Source organism: Thermobia domestica, chromosome 1 (genome assembly GCF_964235325.1).
Source record: "Thermobia domestica chromosome 1, izTheDome1.hap1.1, whole genome shotgun sequence".
Taxonomy (NCBI): domain Eukaryota; kingdom Metazoa; phylum Arthropoda; class Insecta; order Zygentoma; family Lepismatidae; genus Thermobia; species Thermobia domestica.
The window spans coordinates 99,847,564-99,867,498 of NC_137454.1; the positions used below are offsets into that span (position 1 = coordinate 99,847,564).

Below are 19,935 nucleotides of genomic sequence, written 5' to 3' on the forward strand. Positions count from 1 at the left end.
AGTGGGAATTTCATTTTTAACCTTTCTATTGTGCCACCTATTAGAGAACCAGGAAAATTCTGTAGTCACCAATATATACATGTTCTAGCTATTCTTTATTTGAAACTAGCAGAATACCCGTTCTTCCCATGGGGAGAATACGTTTCATTTTGGACATAAAGGGGGGAATTTGGATTTAAATGACATCGGAAATGTTACTCTTCATCTCAGTGACCCCGAAAACTATGGATTTCGACGCTAATATCGGTCATTTTCGATCATTTTTAAATATTTCTTCCTCCTTTCCTCTAAGTTGCACCGTCAAAGTGAAATGATAAAAAAAAAAAAAAAAAAATTCTAGGCCCGAACCTCATCTATCTTGAAAATCTGATCGAGATCGGTCTGTTGGTTCAAAAGGTATGAAGTCACAAATATAGCCACTTTCAGTTTTATATGTACAGATTAACTCAACTTCGACTTAAATTGTTCATATATTTTTGATTTAGGTCTTTGATATACCACGAAAATAGAAAAAAAAAAAAAAATAATAATAATTTAAGGTTTTAAGCCTATTTATTAAATATAAACCCAACAACAATTATCTGTAATCTGAAATTACATAAACCCTTTCGTTTCATAACTTACAATAATATATCAAACTTAGCCTGCTATTGTATACACTGTATATTTTCCTTGCAATATTTTATCAGCATTACAATTAAAGGTAGAATGAAAACTTTTAGTAAAAAAAAGGTATTATGATTGCTCTCAACATCTCGTTGGTGAAGGGCCAAAGTGGCGTAACTCAAGAAATCGTGATTTGAGTTATGAGCACCATCCATCCTTATTTAACCTGCTCTATTAATCATAAAACATTTACAGCTGAATTTCTTATATTAACGGAGACCTGAACTTTCTGGACATGGCGAATCTTAAAATAAGTAGTACGCTATATTGTTACACGTGAAAATTTAAATCACTCTTCTGTAAAAATTATAAGTCAAGATACGCCACTTAGCCACTTCATCGACGAATTAAGCATCATCCGTACAAGAACAATAGTTGTCAGACTTTGGTTGAACATTGAGGATTAAACAGCCATTAACATCTTGCAATTCCTTGGATGTGAATTTTACTGCAACGCATCTCCGACCGCACCACTTGGAAGTGAGTTCGGATTCCATACATGCTATTTCATTTGGTGCCACATCCCTATAAAGACAAGAGAAATAAGAAACTATAAATATGTTGAATATTATAGTAATAATTCAATTTAAATGCGTATATTATCCCATATTTTCTGCACAGAAAGGCAGAAAGAAAGGACACGCTATTTTGTCAGTAAGAAACGAAAGGTAAAATTTGAATGGTATAACTTATAACATACAGATTTCCTTTTCTCCGTGTGTTCTATAGTATGCGCATACTGACGAAAGCACAATCCTTGTATACTTCTATTGTTGTCACAGAGGTTTTGCTATAAAGTAAACTTTTGGAAATATCCCTTCTTTTGAATTTGTTAATTCCATTAACACTTAGTTGGTCTAAAACATCTCTTAGTTGGATAAGAACTACGTTCTTGTTCTGCTCGAAATTAGATATTTCCGATTATTCCTGGAATTTGTGACGTCTAAACTTTTCTTTTTCTTTCTTAGACACGGCTGGACATAATTAAGATAGATAGGGAGGTAACTAAATAACAAATGTGTTAAGAAATTAGGAATAATAGTCTTTTGGTGTTGAGTCAGCACTCTGAAGACGAATGAAGTGGAAACCAAATAAAGAAATAGCGTGCAGTACATCAAATGACGGTGTTGTGCATCAATTGACCAAGCGCCATTTTGCGATTTTCGATATTTTTACATCAGTGAGTAGAAAACCATGTAAATAATGTAAAAACAAATTATTTGAAGCCCTACTATTTGTTTATATATTCAGGAAAAGCTATTCGACCAAGCGCCAAGTACTGGATCGTAATGGGAATATGTTTTTATTTCCTTCAATATCTCAGAACCGTGTTTTGGCTCTTAGTCAATTGATGCATAACACGGTCCTACCAGAAACAAGCATTTATCAGTTTTGGGTCCCTTTGGTAGTTAGTCAGTCTGGAGTTTAATGTTTATTTTCAGCAACCAAGCTATATGAGATATGAACTGACAGCTTAATGTAGAATCCGTATCGTATGAGCTCCCACCACCTGTCAAACCCGTGGCCTCTCGCTCGAAATATGCGTACCTTAGGCATAAGATGATCTCGGCGTTGGCTCGCATTCAGAACAAGAAATGAAGAAGTTATTTACTTTGCGTCAAGATAGCTCAAAATACTGATTCTTTCAAGACCGTGAGACAGGTAAAGAGGTAATTCAGAAACGAAGCACCAGACTGTTGCTAAACAAACTCAAAAATAATAGAACCGAAAGTTATTTGACTATGTGTTAACCAAAGTAAGCATGCATCATATGTCCAACCAGAATCATTCATGGGGAGTGAAGAGTCATGCTTCGTTTTTTTTTTTTTAAAAAAGAACAATATTTACAAGTAGTGTGTGCTTCACTGTCCCTGCTGCACTTACAACAACAAATATAGTCTGGAGGAAAAACCCTACTTTTGGACCAAACCAAAAATTTCAGTATGTCTAATGTTTTTCAGCGGTATTTAGCTCATTTGAGGGTGCTGAATCTGAATCTGCCGGGTGTACAAATGTACACCTTGAGCATTTTGAGTAATTCAAGATGGCAGCCAATATGGCAGCTGTAAAAGTGATAGGAATATTTTTGTATATTTTATCAAGATGGGTATCAAATTATGTTTTTTGGGTTGCAGATTCTAATAATAAAGTCAAAAATGTTATGAAATTGATACAAATCGAGATATTCAATATGGCGCCCAATATGGCGGCTGCAAAAGAAGTTTATGTTGTCATTTCTGAAATCTATTTTTGAAAAAAATATTTACTGACATGAGTAATGATAAATCGTAAAATCTTAATTTTGTGCTCACAGATGGCAGCATTTTCATAGAATTTAGGAAAAAATATCTCAGAAACAAAATAAGAGATATTTCCAAGTGAAATACTAGAATGATTTATGAAATGCGAACATGTTCAGCGTCACAAACCAGGTATCTGGAATGCTATATGGTCAGAGATGTTCATTGAGAATACATTTATGCGTTATGGCCATGGACCAGGAGGAATAGTCGGACTTACACTAAATCCGTCAGCAGTGAAGCGATGGGCTTTCAGCCTTCACACCTGCAGTCGTTTAGTAAATGACATTTATGTCATGAGAGATGCTGGACGAGATATGGAAATAACTAAGCATAAGGAAGGAATGCCATCTTGAGTAAAAGGAGATGCTGCAGACCGAATTAAGTTAAAGGAAAAGCTGTCTCATTGTATAGATCCTCTGAAGACCGATGATCACCCAAAAACTATTGTGAATATTGTGACAGGGAAAATTTGTTCCCAGAAAGTGAATGTCAATAATGCTGTTGAGATAGGTGAGAAGGCGTTGTGTTCTTACGAAGAAAAACTACCAACTGGTTTTCACGATCCAATCTAAATAACGGTTCGTAATGTTTCCTGCGATGACGACAAAAAACAGCTAGTATTGGTGTCATTGACACAGAACTCTTGTACACGCGTGCAATGTGACTCGCATCTACAAGAGATATTGAAGCTAAAGGAATTATTTCATATGAGCTTGCCGCTGTCCTCACATCTTTGTTTGATGAATATGGGACTCCCAGGTTCTGCAAAAGTAATTCAAAACTGAAAAAAATATTACAGGTAGCGAAGTCTATGAGATCGTACAAGCACGAAGATGCTATCATACTTGGTTGTGCCGTTTTGTGGGTGATCAACTGGCCATCTAACGGAACTGTTCTTGACTTCATAAAATTGTATCGGTCATATGTGCTTGAACAATTGAACAAATGCAACGTGTACCTGATATTTGACTAATATAAGGAGTACAGCACCAAAGGAGGAATAAGAAGCGTCAGAACAGGATCAACATATAGCAGGTATCATAAATTGTCTTTCAACACATCCTTGCCCTCCCAACAAGTTGTGCCAAATGTTACGAAGAATAAGGTACAACTAGTACAGCTGATCTGCTAGTATCTAATGACAGAAGGGTTGCCATCAGATTCCACCAAAAGCCTATTCATCACTGGACCAGAAGATGTTACAACAGAAATAACTGCTGATTGTATCAAGGAACGTCAAAATATGAAAAACACTCACGAAGAGGCTGATGTCATAATTATCACACAAGTAGTGACGGTAGCCAATCAGCTGGACAGAAATTGTACAATCAATGTAATTAGTGATGACACGGATGTTCTTCTCCTCCTGATGCACCACTACCACACACAAAAACTTACTTGTAACATTTTTATGGAGGCAACTCAAAGTCATAGAGGAGTTATTGACATTGGATTGTCTGTGTCCAAACACCGTGGTATTGTTTCAAACTTACTAGCACTTCATTCCCTTTCTGGCTGCGATACAGTTCCTACTCTTTATGGCATTGGAAAGCAGAAGGCAGTGAAAGTACGACAAAGTGGGGAAAGCTTGGAAGTAAGACATCACTACTTGAAGATGTGATTCAGGAGACAACTGAGTGTATAGCTTCTTTCTATGGTAGTAGGAAACTGGCCCTACAATGTCTGATGTCAGAAGAGATGTCTGGCTGAAGAAATTGTCAAAGAAATCTGCTGTACATATCCCGAAATTGAATAGCTTGCCAGCAACTACGGAGGCATTCTCTGAAAATGTAAAAAGAGCTCATTTCCAGGCTTGTATTTGGAAACAAGCAGATAAACCAGACCCACCAGACATGGATCAGACACATTTTGGGTGGTATCGTGATGAGTTGAACAAAACATTGGAACCAGTTACTGTACCACCGGGAACTGTGATGGCACCGAAAGACATCTTGAAGACGGTGAGTTGCGGCTGTTCTTCTGAAAACATGTGTAAAGGATGTTGTGGTTGTGTGACAAATCATAATAACTGCACTGACTTCTGCAATTGTGAAGTCTCTAAACGATGCCAGAATATCTTCACACGTCAAAATACTAGGAATCTAGAAGACGAAAACATGGATACTTCTTCTGACGAAGACTGACAAGTGACTGATCTGTGATATTTATTATTTTGTTGCGGAGTAACATAGAAAGATCGGCATTTTGTATTGTAAATGTACATATTTCGCATTAATGTGGCCAGCAATATAATTTTTGATTAAGAAAACGTCCGGGAAAAAAATAAGAAAATCTTCAAACCTAAGCTTGTGTTGTTTGTTTTCTTTTGCACACAGAAAAGAATGATTTTGTAAATAAATATAGAAAAGTCCAAAATGTGGAAAAAATGTTCTGGAGTGCAAACAAGGTGAGTTGCGGTGACGGAGAAAGCATCAACACCCAATCCAAAATTTCAGTGTATCAGATATTGTTCTAAGCATGTACCTAGCTCGAGGGTCGCAAATCTGAATATTCCATATTGAATATATTGATTTCTATCAATTTCATAAGGTTTTTGAAGTAACTATTGAAATATGCAACCCAAAAAACATATAATTCGACACCCATGTCGATACAATACTCCAAAAATATTCTTGTCAATTTTACGGCCGCCATATTGGGCGCCATATTGAATATCTCGATTTGTATCAATTTCATAACATTTTTGACATTATTATTAGAATCTGCAACCCAAAAAACATATAATTTGATACCCACCTTGATAAAATATACAAAAATATTCCTATCAATTTTACAGCCGCCATCCTGGCCGCCATCTTGAATTACTCAAAACGCTCAAGGTGTACATTTGTACACCCGGCAGATTCAGATTCAGCACCCTCAAATTAGGTTAAAACCACCGAGAAACATTAGACATACTGAAATTTTTAGTTTCGATGGATTTCCTCCAGACTAATACAATCTGCTACTAAATGGTTCATATTTGTTGTACACAGCACATAAAAAAATATGATTCCAGCAGAAGAAAAACATATTAAATGAATCTGATTTGCGACGACATACTTTTTAAGGCCAAAAAAGTCCGTTCTCCTCGAAGTTTTCGAAAACTACAAATGAAAATTCACTTTCAAGCACGTCATTTTATTCATCAAGTTGCAATCTATTGATTGGTATATTAGGAATAAGAATGAGATTTCTCGGCTTTCGGGATCTATAGCTGTGTTAGCCCATCCATTGGCGATCACACAACCGGAGGTATAGAAGAGGAAGAAAGGAACGGACAAGAATGGGAGCGGCCTAAGACAATGATGTTACGCATCATCCCACATTTGTCTGGTCGGGATGAAGAAACACCAGGGAAATCTCACTTAAGATGGCTGACGTTGAAAAAAGCTTTTACACTTTTTGCACCGAGTGTCCCCACCGAGAGTTGCACCCGGGACCGCTTGCATCAAAGGCAAGATCGTTAACGACTTACTACGCGGAGTCACTATCGATTGATATATGTCTCATCTTTGGATACAAAAATTAAAGTTTACGAGTTGATAATTATTTCGGGCTATATCTCATTAGCCATTGTCCTCTTACTAATGTCATAATGAAATGTTTAATTAGTGCATGTTTCAGAAAGAGTTCCATCTTAATAGGTGAAGTGATTAACGTATCGTATATATTTTAAGTTTACAAAAGAGAAATTTGATTTTTATCGATTTTCTCAAAAACTACGCATCAGGATTTGTACTCACCCATGTAATTCGGTTCAGTTTAATGAAATATATCGATTGTTATACGTTTCATTTTTGGATTTTATTAATTTTTAGAAGTTGTAGTTCTAATTTTTAGTTAAAAATAGTAATTTTTAAATTAATCACGTGAAATTCTAAAACGTGTCCTATACTTACTTATGCAATTTGATTTTCAGTTTTCCTTCTAGTCCAGAGCCTTCAACAGTAAACTTTCCTTTCCTCAGAGGAATTGGAAGAGGATTTTTGAACGACGCCATGATTGAAAATTCTTCTCCTTGAATTAAGTCACCACAAGTCTGTGAAGAAAGAAAAAAAAAGTCAGAAATTATTTGTTTGTTTATAACTAGCAGCGTTCACCCCGCTTCGCTGCGGTCACCCCGGAACGCAATAAACTTTGTTACTTAGATAATTTTTACTTTTTCGCTTTCAAATTGCAGTAAATGTTAACATTATAGCGCCTGTCATTTATGTTAACCCGCCGAGTGACCCGCTTCGCTGCGGTCACCCCGGAACGCAATAAACTTTGTTACTTAGATAATTTTTACTTTTTCGCTTTCAAATTGCAGTAAATGTTAACATTAAAACGCCTGTCATTTATGTTAACCCGCCGAGTGACACGGTCATGCGGGTTGCATATAAATACGTTTATTTTTACCTATGATGAACTAATAACAAAGGATGACACTTGAATGGTCAATTATCTCAAGACACTGGTAATTAAAAATTAAAGTGATATGATAAAAACCATCTAGGGTCCAAATCCTAATAACCCCCCAAAAATGAAAGAAATTGGTTCAGCCGTATTAGCGTGATGAGCGGACAAAGGATTTGTACGTTCTCTTTTATATATATAGATTGTCAACATCATCAACATTAAAACCAACACTATTATTATCATAAACACTACATTATCACTAACAGGTCAGTTGCTTCGAATTGAGAAACTTCTATACACTTTGTTTCTGCACAATCTAATCTCTTTGATACATGAAATAGGCAATAGTTTAAAATATTGCTCTAGAAATGCAATGTTTTTCCTTCTTTATTCTACTCCCTTTAGCCAGTGGTCGAAGTGAGATGGTATGCAGTGGTATGCCATACCACCTCTGGTTTTTCAGTGGTGAAGGTATACCACCTCTGTTTTTTTTTAGTAATCAGACATACCGTCACTGGAGAGTAAATACTAAATACCTTTAATAAATCCATGTTTAAACACAGTAATTGACGAATAGTTTTGCAAGAAGAAAGATTTTATTTCTTATGTGGAAATAATTTTTAAGTTGACGACACCGGCATTTTTGTTCTCTTTTTCCTGGGCGGATTTAGGGCTTGTCTGCTGTGCGGGGCGAATATTCCGGGGGTTTCGAATACTCCTCAGTCGAGTAGAGGGTTTGGGAGTTTTCCCACAGAAAATTGTTAATATAAAATCTCGGCTTTTGAGCATTTTCGTGTATTATTGTCTATAAGACAACATAAGGAGATATTGTTTTTTACATTTTTTTTCAGAAAGTTGTTGGCAGGGGATCAAAGTCAATCCATCCCCCCTCCCCCGTACTACAGAGAAGCTCTCTAATGGTTTTCAGTCATTATGTAAATAGAAACGCAATCTTTTAGGCAACATACACCCTCATTGTAGTTCAACATTTTAGATAGCCGGTATGCCGAGTCAAAATCGTAATAAAACATACCGCCTCTGCTTTTTTTTCCACTTCCAACATTGCCCTTTACCTTCTACGGGGTACAGGGACTAAAAGCATTCCCGGAGTAAGATTTATTGCTGAAGTTCATTTAACGAACCTTCTGATCCTGATGTAAACATTGCAGAATGGTATTACTACGTCAGTCGTCAGATGATTGGCTATCGGTCAGCGCTTCTTGCGAGAAGTACGTGCTTGTACCCTGTGGATGTTCTACATATTCCCTGTGGCGGAGCCAAGGGAGGCCCAGGGGGCCAGGCACCCTTGCTCAAATTCTTGGCCCCCCTAGTGTCCCCCCCCCACAGAGTGATACTTCTATAGGCCGACAAGCGATGAGTTGATAGTGGCCACAAGTAAAATTACTACCGAAACATCTCTTGACAACACAGTTACCAACTGCAGAATACCGTATTTTGCAATAGTCTGTGTTCCAAGTCAAATAGCTCCAGGCTCGTTTTTGTTTGTAGTATAGCAAGATCTTATTCTTCGAAATCTTTAAGGTGCATGCATTGACCTCAGTATTTAAATGTTCCTTTTAATCTCTGTCCCTTATCTGGTTATCTCCTTTGTTTCCAACAAAGAACCAGATAAAAAAGCAAAATAGTCGGTATTCTCATTCGCTTGAATGTTAAAAGTCATACTAAAATATGAGATGGTTACTTACAAATAGCATAAACTGCAGTACAACGTTATGCTTGCGTTGGAAGAAAGAAGTCTTCGTAGACTACTTATTATAATTCGTACACTAAATAATTAATTTTCATTCTTTATGGCGACATAGAACAAATGCATAATATCCATGAAATAATTTTGTATTATTATTATTATTATTATTATTATTATTATTATTAAAGAATCTTAATATCGAGCCGTCTTGTTTACTATACAGTAAAAGAAGAGAGCATTTTTTTTATTATTTTTGAAATAATCCTTCTCTCTATTGTTCGTATCCCGATTGTTTGAGAAAAATAAGATATTGAATACTACCAACACCTACTACTTGCTACCGATACTGATTCTCGCTTTCGACTATGTTCTGGTCTTGTCTCTAGTTCGTCTAGTTTCCTAATGCTCTTGGCCATTGGCAACTCTGTGAAACCTTCTGCTATGATGTTTAACAAGCGATACTACAAAGGATCTTGTAAAATAGAGATCCTTGGATACTACCGATCTCCAAAGAAAACGGAGTCAGCGTTGGTGGACCTATACTACTAACTAAAGCCTGGGCAAATTAAGTAAAAATCAATGGTTCTTTGTAAATAAATCGTTCGGAAGTATTTTCTTTTAAACGATTTCAACTGTAGCTTAATCCCAAAAATACTACTACATAGAGAAATTCCAAAGTTTATCACAGAGCCACTGTTACAATCTCCTGGTAACCATCAGGTACGATACCGAGACAATACAACTTGGTTGTAATATTATTTTGTGTAAAAGTGGTAGTTACTACCGCGACCAGGTTATGACATGAATTTGTAACGGATCCTTCTGAATCCGTGACATTGATTCTTATAGTTATCGATCGTGTGTTTTGTTGGTATTCCACGATGTAAAAAAAAGCGTTTGTCTGGATATGAATTTATTAATTTTCTATAGTTTACAACCGTATTCTCAAGCTGTACCGGGTACTCACCAGTTCGTATATTTCATTAGGTTGTAGTTCTTAGTTAAATAATTTGATTTATAAATAAGATAAATTAAAGGTAAATTTAAATTATATATATTGCTTAAGGACTACACATGATTAGATATATTTTTAAGTTCCAACATTTATAAACTTTTAATCAAAAATTTAGCTACAAGAACAAATGTGCAAGCTAAAATTTCTTTACCAGTATAGTGCATTCTGATTATATGTAATTATTTATATTTTAAACAGTCTATTTTCCACACAAAGAAGTTAATTATTACGAATATTAAACTATTAATATTGCAAATGATGTCGAACAGTGCATGAACGTTGATGGCTGTAATTACTTCTCTTAATCGGTGCTTGCCATTTATAAGTACGGGCAGCTGAAATTAATAGAAACCAAACAACTGACGAGCGAAATTGAAAGAGGAAGTAAAGAAATAGTGCTGTATAAAATAAATATTTTATACATTTTTGGATGAAATAATTTAGTATCAACACTTATTTAGGAATTACGGGAGTAAATTTTGAATGTTAAATATGATTCAAGGCAATAATGTTCTTACAGAGATAAATTCTAGTTTGTTCATAGCTCGGCATTAGTTGTTAGGTGTGACGTATGAATATAATTTTGATAAACCATAATCGGTTTATGCGTCGGGACAAGTCCTGCTGTTATTCAATTTAAGTTATAAAATTAAATTTTTGGGATATTTTATCTATGCAAAATAATTGATTGGAACTTTTGATAATGACAATAGAAGCAATGAAGTAACCTGAGTAGAACTTCGTACGTGAATTTCAGTGTAGACTATGAACTTTACACCAAGATGATGATTCGTTTGTAATACGGTAATGTGGTCTTCCGACATCGTCAGATAATCTCTTATCAGTCATGGGAATATACTGCAGGCACAACGAGGAAGTTTATTTGGGACTCGAACGGTGCTGGATGGTATAACTGTTTTATAAGGCAATCCCTAATCAATTATTTACTTCACAGGAGTTCGGATAGCTGCAGTGGGAATCCCAGGATGACTGATTAATACGATAAATTTGGCAATAGGTATAAATACAAAGTTTTTTGTCTAGTTCTTAGTGGTGGCATTAGCGGCAGTGAAAATTAAAACTAATCAGTGATAAAGAAATTTCTATAACTTTTATTTTTTTTCGTGTGTATTTGAACAGTGCGATGATGATGATGATGATTAGTAGCTAATTACCGGTAGCGTCATGCGCTTCAGGTTCATAGTGAGAATGACTTATAGCTGTAATCGCGTGACAAATATAAATTCTCGATTTTCATAATATTCTAAATTCTTTAGTTGATTATTAAATTTTGTAATTAATGAATGCTAACGTACGAAATGAACTTCGACGGTACAAATCATTCACAGTTGCCTGCCTCAGAAAACCTCTATCTGGTTACAATACGATTCATGCAATATTTAGAAATGAACCCATTTAAGAAATACAGATAATATTGTTATTATCATATTGTCTGGTTAGTTGGGCCATGCTGGAAATTGGGATTTATCTATAATCAACTTCTAGTATAATGCAATAATGAACGATTTTATTTTTTTTAAAGCTCAAGTCAATGCCTCACATTCCATATATGTTTTCTTCATGTAAATATCCTCACATTCCTCATTAATTTTTTATTGTTGAATAATTATAGAATTTTCATACTAAGTAGTAATTATTCGGAGAAGTAAATAGAGCTGGAAATATTGGTATATGGTATCGCCAATGTCATAAATCCACTGCTCTGCTCCTTCTTAACTCACGATAAATAATTTATTAGTAGTAGTAATAATGTATGTGCCATTTAATGTTCGTGTGATGGCATGGCTGATATAAACTTTGTAATATTCGTCAGAATAAGTAATTATAGTGTAAGATGACCTTTAAGCTAATCTTTTTTTTTTTTTTTTTTTTTTTTTGATACTGCAAGACAACCCTGATGTATATCCCAGTTTCTTAGCAGGCGATAGCAGGCCCTATTTATATGTATTAGGTCTAAGTAATGGATAGATGAAGATACGAGCTGCTGTGTTGAGGCCAAACTCACTGTCTAGGCAACTGTCATGTATATGTGATGATGGATGTTTCTTTGTTATTTCTGAGTCAATAAACATATTGAACAGGTTATTTTCATTTCAATATAAGCGCAGTTACAAATTTCTCAATTTAATTACTAACCTACAATACAAGATTTTTGTTATGAGAAAGGAATAAAGATTTAATTTCACTGATGGAATTGCTGCTTAGGACAAGATCCTGGTAACTTCTGATCAATAAGCGAGATTTTGCTTAATGTCAGTACAGTAGATTTCTTTCAAAATAACGAATAGTGTAAAATCAGTTTTTTTCCATTAAAATATATTTTCCATTTTTTTCAGTCATAATTATTTAATATTTTAATTATTTATTTCTACTTTGGAATAATTATTATTATTATTATCATTATTGCTGTTATTATATTCTGCCGACCGGTAAAAAAAGCCAGAGAAATTTATTGGTCGTAACAAATTTTCAACAGGATATACTGATTAATTTCCCTCCTTCAAATCTAATCACAAAATTAACAATATTAATTCAGCATCGACTGCAGAATAGTTGCGTTAAGTTACTTCAACCACATTAGAATTTATTTTAAGACTGTAACATTCGAGACCCAGAGGATAGAAATGAGGGAAATGAGTCAATTTGGCCATAGAAACTTCCTAGTGACACCGAGGAAGAATCTTGGTAAACTCCTAACTCGAAATATTACCCCGAGGGAACGATCACATTATCTTCCGAATCTGAAGTCGATGTTCTACCACTGAGCTTTGGCCATTTGTTGTGGGTCTGAAGTGTTTGTGTATTTGAATTCACGTCGAATTCTAAAAACTAGAGAAGGTAATCAAACGAAAGAAAGGAAGAAAAAGGCTATGTATACTTCTTGGGATGTAAGGAATCCCGATTGAAATGTCTATTCTAACAGTTTCATATTAGGAAAAGAAAAACATATTTCCTCTTTTTGCTTCAAAGAGTGTACACTTTATCATTTTAATGAAGTAAAGGCAAATTCATCACTCAGTTTTTAGAGCTCAAGGGTAAAAGTAACCAAAAATAATTGAACTATGGCCAAATCGAAACAAGAGAGTGTGATCTGTACAAGAGGAAATGTTTCCGGGCTGCTAAAATATGAGATGACTGCTGCCAAGCTATAACTTTTGAGCTTCGCCTCATCTCAAGTAGATGCAGAATGTGGGAAGGTTTGATTCTTGTAGATTCACTAGTTAAAATGTTGTCGAAGATGAGGTCTGGAGAATATGATTCTGAACGAACAAGAAAATTTATCAAGAATGTTTGGAGATATGCAAAGAAGCTTGAAATTCCAGAGCGGGAAACAGATAGCCTATAGGTGTTCCTCGTGGAAACGAACTAGACATTTGCCATCGAAATATCACAAATTCATTTTGGATGAATCTCTTCCTTCATTGGAGGCAGAAAATGAATTTTCTGAAGATAATATACTAAGAGACTTTTTTTTTTGCCGACTATTCATAAGGCAACCAGTGAGATGAAAAACCGCTTTGGATCATGTAGCAAAATCATTAGATCATTCGGCGCGCTGGAATTTCGTCCTCCAAATGTTTTTCTTGGAGCCCAAACAGCTTCAAATTTATTTCTGTGCAACTACCATGAAAATATTTGCTTATTTCCTCGTTCTCTTTTGGAATTGACGAAAAGGTGTTTCAACTTTCATTGCAAGTATTGTGTGTTATGAGTGTGAAATGAAGTGTATGATATTATTGTGCGAAAAATGTGGTGCGGACTTACGATTCAATACATGTATGAATGAAATCATTTCCGAAGATAGATAGAGTGATGAAGTAACATACTACAGTGGATGAAAAGTGGCGATGAAGGAAGAGTTTTTGGAAACAAAATAAGTGATACAGTGGAGGAATCCCTGAATACGCTGCAAGAGAAAAATGCTATAGTTTTTTTCAACAGGAATTATGTTCATAAAAATCAACTATTTGTACTATGACAAGACGACATAATCTATTGCCAGGAATGATATTGCAGCAAATGGATTTTAGTGAAAATTATTGCTTTATGTACCAAGCCGAGATACAAACTTCTCACTGGGTAGTATCTAGTTGTACTTCGTACTCTGCAATAATATATTTTTCTGGGTCGAAATAAGACCACAGCTCATGATTCGTACGCTATTGTATCTGATTATATGCATCATTAGTTTCCACTTGCTTCTTTCAGTTCTATAGTTATGGAAAATTTTAAAGGCGTCATCCAGGGTTGTCGATCAACCATGTACATTGTCGGTCGGATATGGTGTTGCACAACATTTTAAACAAAGATATTTACTTCGCCCTATAACATTGCAGAAAGTCGGAATGTCTTGATATTTTTCGGCTACGATCCATTGCTAAGGCCCTATTGATGGTATTGGTGGGTCCGTCAAGAGACGTATAAGAGAAACTACATAACCAAGATAAATTGATTCTCAATCTGCTGCAGAATTTGCTGAGAGCACACGCAAGTTATAGCCAAATTAATGTAGTATATTGTAGTGAAGAGAATGTTACGTAATTCAAGAATACTTGAGCTAATGCGTGAATGGAAACCGTGTAGGAAGGAAATATGTAATATTCCAGAAACACATAGCTCCACTATTTTCATTCTGTTTACGTGTATACAATTGAATATGCCCTCATCTCAGACATTTGATCATTGCGAAGGAAGTTTGTTTTCATTTAGGACAGTTCATTGGCCTATGTGAAGAGAATAAAAGCTGATCAAGTAAACGAAAATATATCCACCGGAGACTGAATATTGGTGCTCTTTACCGGAAAAAGAACTATTAAATATTTTGTTGGATGTGTGTTGATAAAAGAATCAAAAGTTTTGTATGTAACGATTTTTTCGCCATGATCATCAAAGTAAAATATTTTATTGGCCGTAACAGGAAGGTGAGGCTTATTTGCATTAACCGACTTCCCTGTTAACTTTCCTTTTATCTCTAAATCATCAGTACCGCTCTATCCTTCAAGAGATTTTGAAAGTGTAATTAACCCATTTAAATTTTGGGGTTTTTGAGGCATTTTGTAGACTTTCACTCAATCAGCTTTGCGTCAAGACTATTTATCGGAGGATCATGGTTCATACCTCGTTTTTTTTTCGGAATGAAGCAAAGTTTCCAATTCCAAATTCTCCTGTTATGTACCTAAGACAACAAAATTCCCGCCCAAAGTGGGAAAAGATATTTTTTTAAAAAAGTCCCCGTTTCCCGAGAATTTCTCCCCTGAAGTACACGACACGGACATGAGAATGTTACCAGAAAAATCCTTGTTTTATTCCGAACAAAACGAGGTATGAACCGTGATCCTGGAGTAAATAGTTCTGGTGCTAAAATTCATTTACTATTTTTTCCCGACCCACTTTTTCCTAATAACTGCTAATCTATTGTTATTCAATAAACTCTATCGTCGAGACTCTTGATCGTAGGATCATAGTTCGTACCTCGTTGTGTTCGTAATGAAGCAATGTTTCCAACTGTACCACTCAAATTATCTATTATGTACTAAAAGTGTAAAAATTCCGCTTTAATTGGAAAAACATATTTTTTGTCAGGAAAAAATACCTTTTTCAGGAATTTGTTCCCCAGGTACATGCTAGTGCCACGTGAGTAGTAGAGTTTGAAACGTTGCTTCATTACAAACAAAATAAGATACAAACCATGATCCTACAATGAACACTCTTGACGCTAGGGCTTATTGAATAACAATGCATTAGTAATTATTACCCAGAAATGGGGAGGAAAATTTATTAAATCCGCTCTAGCTCCAAGAGTATTTACTCTAGGATTATGGTTTGTACACCTTGTCTCAAAAAGGTTGAGCGCATTCTTTATTGCTGTTTCGAGGCAAAAATTTTCTAAGTCCAACTTCGGGTATCTTCGGGAAAAAGTAAACCAGGTTCGAACCTCGAAGCCAACCTTTGCAATCGGGAAAAATCTTGCAGATGTGTTTTTCTTCTTTTAAATATAATAAGACTTGTTACCAATTATATATAAAAAATCAACATTGATTGAAATACTTAATGATACAATATTTCGAAACTGTATTAATGCCAGCACATGCTTGTTTGTCATTTTGCTCTCCATACTTAATGGAATATTTAGATACGTAAACGAATCTTTCCATATGTAAAAGAATGGTGAAAGTTAAGACATAGAACATTATTCTCTCCTGAGTACTAAAATAAAAGTCAAAGTAGAACAAAAACAGCGTTTGCAGTGGATATGAATGTAATTATTATCTTAAATACCGTTGTATATTGCTAGAAGTATTATTCGTGGAGCGCTTGTGTTAGCTCAGTGGTACGCCGTTGGATTTCAAATCGTAAGGTCGAGGGTTCGATTCCCATCTTGGTCAATGTTTTTGTATGAAATTCTATTTTCCACAATGCATGAAAAATTATATAAAATAATTACATTAAAATACGTTAGTTGTATATATATAACACAATCATTGCAGAACAAAGTGATTATTATGTTTAAAATATAACAGGTTTTCACAGTACGTTGGTATTCTATGATATATGTGAATGTTAAATACAAATTAAGAAAATAATATCATCGCAATGAATAAATTATGGTGTATTTATTTGCAGCTATTTGTCATATAGGGGTTACTTCTGAACATTCGTATTACAGCATGTCATTGATATTCTTGAAAAATTATCCGAGGCATAAAAAGAGGGTATAAACAGAGAATCCAAAGTCGGAACGCTCGCAAGAAATTCATGAACCCCAAAGGTCACGTGAGCAGACTGGAATTGTCCTTATGAAGCATGCCACAGCAGAAGGTCTTTACATAGATTTTCAAGTCAATACCTGATATATGCTTTTGCAATGTGGAAGTGGTGATTCCTTTGGTCGCTCTCTCTCACTTTCTCGCTCGCTCACTCTGTATTTATATATATGAAAGTGGATGTATGTGTGTGTTTCGACATAATTCTGATATGTCTAGAGCAATTTTAACCATATTTCTTACAATCTGGAAAAGAGTACTGTCGGGATATAGGCCTATATCAAAAATGCTAGAAAAGGATCGATATTAGTATCGAATCCATAGTTTCGTGGTCGCTTAGGTAAACAGTTCTACTTTCAATTCAAGTCCAATTAAGCTCCCATTAGCACCCAGGGTGGTTACGTAGCGACAAAAAATATCGAAATCAACCAATATTAGAGTCGAAGCGTAAGCTTTCAGTGCCGTATTTCCCATTAGTCCAACTAGGCCCGTGCCTAGAGGGCAACATATTTGAAGAGCGCAAAGTTTAAAATTTTAATTTTTTTCGTATGAAAAAGTTAAAAAAAAATCGAGAGCAAATATACTATTTCATGAGCAGTCCTCTTTTACTATTCTAATATATTTAATGATAGCGTAAGAAATCTGAAAATAATTCAGAACATGTTTCACATTTATTTTTTGTTACGTAATTGTAGCTGTAGCATCTAGTGAGTGGTATTTAACTGCAATAAATTCACTAATTAAGCATATTCGAATTAAGTTTTATTTGTAAGTTAGGGATCAAGGGACGGAGAAGTGTGTAGTTATTGGGGGCGCCGAGAGCAAAAGTGCGTAGGGACGCCGAGCTTCTAAATGCAGCACTGTTCGCTAAATTAATTGGTAGAAATTTTAATGCCATTTAAGACCAAATTTAGTCCTAGCAGTGGCAGTATCCGTTTGCTGTCCTGGGAGAAATGAAAGGGACTGACATCAAAATTATATAAAAAAAATGACCTACATTAGTGTCGAATCTATAATTTTGGGGGTCTCTTAGGTAAATATTGGAACTTCAGATGCCATGTAAGTTAAGCCCTCATTAACACAATGAAGGAGTTTGTGAAATTTGTGACATGTAGAAATAATTGAACATAACCAATGTTAGTATACAACCCATATCTTTCGTGGTCGCCAAGTTCATTGGGAGCAGTTCTGATGACCTTTAAGTTTAAGTTCAACTTCCAGTAAGAGTAAGATCCCCCAGCACATCTAATAAGGAGAGCGTAGTTCTGGAATGTCTGGGACAACCTTTACTAAACTTGGGGGACATATTACTTTCAATCTAAGAAGAAAATATTGTAGTAGTATGAAGTTATGGAAGTTGGGAGGTGTGACATGTAAAAATAATGTAAAACGACTGATGTTAGTGTTTTATCCATAATTTTCTCGGTCGTTGAGATGGATACTGATGCTCCCAGTGGAGGTTACATCCAAATTCATCCCCATCTTGACAGGATGATGGCCTGGGAGAGCTAAAAATAAAATCTCAAAAATTACTTAAATATTTGTCGAATTCATAGTTTTCGGGGTGAGAAAGCGTTTCTAGTAACTTTGGAAGGTAATTTGTACCCACGTCAAGATGGGCTTTTTAATCATATCAATTTCTCACCTTAAGAAGAAATTACCATTACAATTATGATATTAAGCCAACCTTCGCAATCGATGAAAAAATTATGTGGATGTATGTTTCGTCTTTTAAATGAAAGAAAAAGACATGTTAAAATCAAAGATGGAGTGGGTCAGTGGGTCGGTTGGTAAGTGGATGAAATGGGTCAAGATTTGTGAGTGGATCAGTGGATCGTGGGTCAAAAGGACGTGACCTACTGCGAAACACCACTCACCGTGACTCACACTGGCGCACCCGGTGGTCACCCTTTTAGTCCAAAGATATTTCGTCCAAAGAACATTTCGTCCAGAGACATTTAATCCAAAGACATTTGGTCCAAAGGACAATTCGTCCAAAATACAATTGGTCCAAAGGACATTTCGTCCAAAGGAGAATTGGTCCAAAGGACATTTCGTCCAGGGATGTTTAGTTCAAAGCGCATTTCGTCCAAAGAACATTTGGTCCGGTAACGCTTGGGGGTCAAGGGTTTGTTTCTATTAGAAGAGTAAAAGTGATTCATATAACATTATAGGGCCCACTCACGGTCCACGGTTTGCGCAAACATCATGTTTGTGCAAACATCGTGTTTGCGCAAACACTCGGCCACACACGATACAACTGTTTGCACAAACTTCAGTTCAATTTTGAGTTTAATCGCGTAAGCATGTCCACTGAAGCAGCTTGTTTAGCGATAGTAATTGCTTGTGCTTTGGAAGCGGAAATACCCGCGAAACCAAAAAGAAAGAAGAGGGTGTGGATGAAAGAGTGGTTGATTATGATACATACATTGGCAACATTATTCACAATCTAAATGTACTATTCCAGCAAACTCAAGAATTTTGACTATGCATCCTAGAAGTATATATAGCAACTAAATTACTTACATGTTAACTTTTCCAGTGAAAATGCTAAACACTTGTCTTCAACACTACTTTCACTATCATCTATGTCAGTTAATATTTCGTCTTTGTCTGAATCTGACTTTTGTAAATTTATTTTTATGGGTTCCAAAAACTGTAAACACAAAAAATAATTCTTCGAGCTTGACTTCGTAGCACTTGAAAGAAAAAGAAAAACAGGAAGACGGAAAATAAAACTTCTGCTGTACTCGGTTTGCTTATAATTCCTAAGCAACTCGATATGCTCGAGTTTGTTTTGGGTTACGATAATTTATGACACCATTCAGACGCCTGATGCTTTTGATTCCCTTATAGAGGAGAAATGAGGGTGTTAAAAGTCGCAGATAAGGCAGTGGAACGTGAAAGAAAAAAAGGAACAAAACATACTGCGTTCCTTCTGTCGAATAACAAAGGGTCTATCTTGAAGTAAATTTCAAAACAAATTACAAACTTCCCATGCTTTATTCTTACGATGATGGCAAAGATTGCAAAGGTATGTAGCCACGGGGAAAAAGG

General features: G+C 35.4%; 1 protein-coding gene across 1 annotated transcript in view; it reads right to left on the minus strand.

The window, feature by feature from the left end:
• Positions 1–533: 533 nt before the first annotated feature.
• The window catches only part of LOC145687658 (annulin-like), a 113,805-nt gene continuing 94,403 nt past the window's right edge, over positions 534–19,935 (minus strand). Inside the window, exons 8-9 of the mRNA XM_081761122.1 lie at positions 6,872–7,011; positions 534–1,191 (exon numbers count right to left, since the gene is read on the minus strand). Coding sequence (XP_081617248.1) covers positions 1,014–1,191; positions 6,872–7,011 — 318 coding nt within the window. The 3' untranslated portion in view covers positions 534–1,013. The remainder of the gene's footprint in view (positions 1,192–6,871; positions 7,012–19,935) is intronic.